Source organism: Rhipicephalus sanguineus, chromosome 1 (genome assembly GCF_013339695.2).
Source record: "Rhipicephalus sanguineus isolate Rsan-2018 chromosome 1, BIME_Rsan_1.4, whole genome shotgun sequence".
Classification (NCBI taxonomy): domain Eukaryota; kingdom Metazoa; phylum Arthropoda; class Arachnida; order Ixodida; family Ixodidae; genus Rhipicephalus; species Rhipicephalus sanguineus.
The window spans coordinates 102,794,750-102,800,935 of record NC_051176.1 but is presented as its reverse complement, the minus strand read 5'-3'; the positions used below and the strand labels follow the sequence as shown (position 1 = coordinate 102,800,935).

Here is a 6,186-nt window from a genome sequence, read left to right as displayed (position 1 = left end):
CGGGGCCCCCGAGCAGAACCGGAGGAGAAATACGATACGAGCGGAAAACACGTACAAACGCACGCAACGCGCCCCAGCAGGTGGCCACTCCACTTTCTCCTCATTGTATACGCCGTCGTCTCTCTCTCTCTTTCTCCTTTCCTCTCTCATCTCGCCTTTAGATCGTCACTAGTTCTAGTCGTTTTTGTCGGCGGAGGCAATCTTTGATTTTCGTTTTTCTTTTGTGTGTGTACTTTTTTTACCTTGCGAGAGTCCGAGGAGTGCCATCTTCCCTTTCCCTCTGCCACGCGTTCCGGTGGATGTGTCGTCCGGCCGACGCAAGCGGATTGCCAGCCAACGCTAGGAGCAGCCGCACCACAACAACAGCTCGAGGCTGGCCGACCGGAGGCGAGGGTGAGGGGAGGTTCCCGCGTTTGGAGGCAATCCGAGAAAACAAAAAAAGAAGCGTTGCCGGCTGAGAGCAGGAAAACCCCAGCCAATGGGTCAACGTTTTGGGTACTATAAAAGTTGCCCCTGATTCTGCCGGAGAGTCAACCTTGGTCTCAGCGTCCCAAGACAGTCGTACCGAAGTACCCTCGAGCTAACATGGCACGCAAGCTGGTGAGTTATGTTTGGACGATTTCGGTTTGGAATGAACGGTCGTGTGGGTATAATAAAATGACTATAGATAGCAGGGCAAACCGTGACCCCTTTGTCACGATTCGCATGCTTTCTACAGTCGAGTTCTTGCAGCTACAACAAACTATTGATGATCCAGCAATAAGAAACTCATAATAGAGGAGTAAAACTGATTCAAAACTACAGAAGCGGTTATCGGACATCAAGAAGCCTGCGAATAACCGATGTTACGGGGCTCCAGGACTTCGAGTTTATCTGCTATTGTGTGCGTGTTTTTTTTTTTTTTCTTCAAAATGGCAGGCTGAGAATCAAGAAACTAAATAAATGACATCTCCTTGGACATCACGTAGCTGTCCATAAAATTGTCACGATATAGAATCTATAGCTGCTAATCAACTAAGTGAACTGACATGCATCATTCCCGAAGTCAAAGCTTACTGCCAACTAATTTAACTTGAAAGTGAAGTCAAAATCAAACTCATAAAAGTGGAAGCCACGCTGCTTCTACGTGTTGTTTTCTCAGCAGCGAGAAAGCACGACCGCGCATGTGACGTGAAGCTTTGTTCGCGGTATCTCCCAGGTGCCTCCCTGGGAATATGCCGCAGCAAACCTTCACATGGTGGGCCTGATTATATGTATACAGCTGATATAAGGCAAATTTCGTTACTCTTCCCCAAGAGTATCGTTTTTGCTCGCAGAGCAGGAGGTCTCTTGAACATTCTGACACTACTCTCTTCTACGTTTCTAGACTACAGTAACTCACGTAATTGTCCTTATAAGTCGATACATTACAAAATAATAGTTGGGGAGCATAGAGTACACCAGATACAAAGTAAGCCTCGTTGATGCTCATGCTCATGGTTTTCGTTTCCTTTTCTTTATCAACATGCAGTTCGTTCTCGTCGCCCTTGTGGCCGTGGTTGCATTGGCCTACGCTGAGGAAGAGAAGAAGGAAGAGAAGAAGGACGACGTCGAAGGCCGCATTGGCTTCGGCGGTGGCTATGGCCAACAGTCCGGCGGCAACCAATACGGCTTCAACCGCGGACAATCGGGCTTCAACCAGGGCAGCGGAGGCTTTGACAGCGCCAACCGCTACAACAACGTGCAGGGCTTCAGGAACCGCGACGGCTACCGTACCAACCAGGGCTACGACCGTAACTCCTTCAACCGCTACGGAACTGGTGGTGCAGGCTTCAACACTGGCTTCAACCGTGGTGCTGGCGGCGCCTTCAACCAGTACGGGTCTCAGGGAGGAGGCTACCTCGGATGAGCGACGAGAAGTACCTAACAAGTGAGTTACTATGTTGCTGATGGATGTAGTAAGGGGCCAAACCGTTTCTTTAGCTCGCGCTCGCTCGTGAATTCGCGTTATTCCTGCTGCATAGTGTTCCAGAGGTCGGTTAAAATAAGGTGATATGAAAGATTTCGGCGCAATAGAATGAGCTTGTGATGTGCAAGCGCCCATGTTTCGGTAAAACAGCTTTTAAAACCGAGCATATGGGTCAGCTCCTTTGGCAGCATTTAGAAGACTAGCGGGAGCTAAGCTCAAATCAAGAACGCTTCGTGTGACTATATACTATACTGTTTCTGTTTGATTTCGAAATGTGAAATGTAAAACAGTATACATAGCTACTTCCTTTGTATAACTATATTACTACCTTTTTCTCTTCTAGGGAACAACAAGAACTGCCAAAAAGAAAGATTTCTTCCGTTACTTGACCCCAGGGACCTGCCTTCAGTAGTCTTAACATGGAAACCAGCATTCAAGCGAAGCGAAATCATTCTCGCCTCTAAGAGAAGCACTGCTCACTGTAAATACAGCTGAGTCGAGTGAAAATAAAGATTGTTAATTTATTTTTTACGCATACAGTGTTTTTGGTATTTCTGGCTGCTCCGTTTGTTCATTTTCACACCACTCGCAACAGTTCAATTGACAACTTACTTGTACGTATTGCTATAGCTATGGCGGTCGGCGTTTTAAGGTATTCCCAACAGTGAGCAGACGCTAACAATTCCGACTGGGTGGTGCTAGCGAAAAATAGTGGTGTTGTGGGGTGGAGTTGCGGGCGTAATGAAGGTATAATTTGACGTTTAGAAATGTTATTTGATCTTCAGATGCACGAGAGACATAGGGAAAGCAGGACATCTATAACTTTTTCACAAGCCGACATATTCGTTTTTATCAACTCTATGTCTCGATTGTTCCGACCATCATGACACACTCACATGCTTATAGACTTGAGCACACAGCAAATGTAATTTGACTGTTAGCAGCGGCTACATTGTACAGTGCGGGGAGATTGGCGAGATGACACGTTTCGCAAATGTTCACCGCAACATAAGTAAGCGCTCATAGTTCACCCACCCTTTTTAACGTTTTAACATAGAAGTGATATAGCCGTCTAAATGGCAGGTTTTACTTTTTTTTTTGTAGCTGAACACAAAAAATCTTCAATCAGTTTATGGAAAAAAGTCACAGTTTCGCCGCAAGGGCGAAGCAATGAATGCGATAGCAAGAAACTAATGCTATACGAAGTGAGGCTCGCCAATGGATACTCTCAGTTTGAACAGCGCTCCTGTTGCAAAGGCGGCCGAAGCAGCGAAGGAAACTAGCGTGCTTCAAAGTGTCGAGCTGTGACACTTAATAGTTTGCGCTCATCTTCTGTTTGTTCGTTTAGCGGCGTCCCTTGAGCTCGAGTGAATTTCATACGCTCCGTAACATGAGCGCGGATATCCCGGTGAAAGCTCGAAACATCCCTCTTCCCCTCACCACGAGAAAACCGCGCGAGCAGACAGCGGGAGGGCAAGGTTCTCCCTGCGCAAATATAAGAAGAAGCGAGCGAGCTCGCCGACGATTTTTAAATGCACCCGTCGCTCTCCTAGCGCCATCTCGCTGGTAATGAAGAAACGCTTATAAGCGCCTGTCGTCTCTGAGTCCGTCCAGCGGTAAAGGGTGTGTATATAACGCTCGCCGTTAGCTACGTGGAGGATCTGCGTTTCGTGGCATAGTGGTTAGCGCCACTCGCTGCGGAGCAAGAGGGCCCTGGTTCGATTCCGCGCTTCGGAAGCATTTCTCTGAATTACTTTTCTTTGGGGCTTTTATATATATATATATATATATATATATATATATATATATATATGTGTGTGTGTGTGTACATACATATGCGGTGCATGACGGCGGCGGCGTTGACGGCAAAATCCAGACGAGACTGTCCATATAATTGCTATCGCGATAAAAGCAAAATTTTGCAAAATTGTTTTTAGTTTGTTTCTCACGTCGAGCTGTTTACGCCAGCACTTCCTGCTAACATGTACTATTTAAGGTACCATTATTCCTAAAGTTCTACTTAAGTTGCTATATTCACGAACGAAAACGAATATGCTGGGGAGAAAATGAATGGGTATCTTTCTTATTTTTTTCTTTTTTTTTTTTGTCGCGAAAGACACTTCGTTCGCGCCACAGTTCTTTCGTTGAAAGGCTCTTGAAACTATTCTCTTCATTGTAAACATTCATTTGCACTCACCGGCGCTCTTACGTGGCTCAAAATATGACCAGATTTGATAGCCCGTACTTCTTTTCACGTGCAATGAAACTTTACACGAACACTGTGCGTCTGAATTAAAAAAAAACACAAAAAAATCGTTATATACGTGAGTAGAAATGGCTGCTTTTTGAAGTATGTGCAGAAAAGGGCACTGTTTTTGTAAAATTTTGTTCTTGTAATGACGAAGAGCACCCGAGCACTGCCGCTACCGCTTGAATAAGGAAGGCACAAAGTGGCGGTGCAATAGATCGTACTCCGCTTGGTTAGGACTGCTCCGATCGGTCTACGTCGGACCTTATACCTGACCGGGGTTACTGCTTAATAAACAGAGTGATGTTCGTGTGAAGATGATTCCTATATTACATAGTTTTTTTCTTTTATATGACTTACAACACACACACACACGCAAAAAAAGAAAATGGTCGAGCGATCATATTTGTTGCTGCGGGCTCTTCTCGAGCCAAGACAATACCGCGATATTTTAGTTCCGGTGGAGTTATTGCGAAATACTACGGCCGACATAGGCTAAGCGTGAAAAAAAAAGTAAGACTCAAAGCTAGCAAAAAATAATCTCGCCTTCGAACCGTAAAACTACTCCATAACATTACTAAAGCAAATTATTACAGCTTACTACTACAGCAAATTTGTGCGGCGTGAAAATTTCGGGGAAGTCCAAATTGCGTGAAAAATACTGCAAATAGTGTAAAGACGCCGAGCGGGAAAATATCCAAGTTGGAGGCACACAGAAATTGGGGCGGATCCGTCTAGGGAAATATTTATGCTACCAAAACAGGCCCCTTTCACAAATGTACGATGTGACAATAGCCTCTTTGTCCTTTCCGATTTGCATGCGGTGGACTGTGGGATATAAACCGCCATGTTTACGGGATGAGCTTCGTGAGTACGTGGACGCAACAGCTGTATGCTCTCTGTCTCCGGTCTATATGGGGTAAATTGTATGTAGCCGTGGTTTGCCAAAACACTGCGCCTTATTTAGGCGTTACAGCAATGAGCGACATCGTAGCTACCCTTCAACGGGATGGGACGATGGTAGAGACGATGATTGGGCTTGATTGCCCCGCCTGTTCGGTTCCGAGATGAGCCTGCTGGCATCTACCTCGTGGACGAGGAAAAAAAGCTTGTCGGAGCTACATCGCAGCTCCCGACGGAATGTTACCTCGTAGCGTCATGGGGCGCAGCATGAAATATAAATGCCTTGCGACGAAGAAATCTGAATGTAGTGACGATTGCTTCAATCCGTCTTCCAATACGCGCGTTAATGCTGCTTTGTCGCTTCGTTGGCATTATGTTAGTGCTGTTGGCTGACGAACTGGTAGCTAGCTTGTTTATTTCTGCAAACTTAATCTGAATTAATTTCCGTGCGTGATGAAGCCATAAAGAAGTAACAAAGATGTGAACGCGCGAATTACTACCCGAAGAAGGCTACCAGCGTTTGTATTGTCTTGAGTTTGTGTCTGTGTTTGCATGCCTACTTTCTTTTGCCATGAATCCTTACCAACTATCTCAACTATCTGTCGTTCGAAGAGTCCCATATGGCACAGCCCATTTATTAAAGGTGCATGCGCAGTTCAATACGTTCTCGCAGTCCGGCACCGTGCACGCTCATTAGCAGTTGTAGTATTGAGTGTCCACACGTACTAAGAAGCGTGAGAAGTTATACGACAGGCTCTGGTCCACTTTCAAGGCTGTTGATAGTATTTCCCCTCAGTGATATATGTATAGGCTGACCGCTAGAAGTAGAAGTGCGTTCAGTCTGAGTTTGTGATAATACTTGTATTATATAGAGCGGCACATGAATGATCGCCTCCCATCGTACTAAATAAATACTCTTCAAACTGCTTCGACAACGCTTACACACCTCGTACGTTACGTTTTTTTATGGGTGCTCAAAGCGGCGCCACATTTTCGCAGAAAGGAGGGGCGTCGTAAACGAGGTGTTATTACTTTTCTAACTTTTTTTTGTTTAGTCTACGCTACGCACGTTCATTGTCCTGTTCGA

At 45.6% G+C, this 6,186-nt stretch overlaps 1 protein-coding gene across 1 annotated transcript; it reads left to right on the top strand.

Moving 5' to 3' along the window:
• The first annotated feature begins 344 nt into the window (after positions 1-344).
• On the top strand, positions 345-2,483 carry LOC119394755 (uncharacterized). The gene is made up of 3 exons (XM_037662063.2): positions 345-600; positions 1,511-1,909; positions 2,292-2,483. Exons 1-2 carry the CDS (start codon positions 586-588, stop codon positions 1,886-1,888), a joined length of 393 nt encoding a protein of 130 aa, XP_037517991.1. The 5' UTR covers positions 345-585; the 3' UTR covers positions 1,889-1,909; positions 2,292-2,483.
• The last annotated feature ends 3,703 nt before the right edge of the window (positions 2,484-6,186 follow it).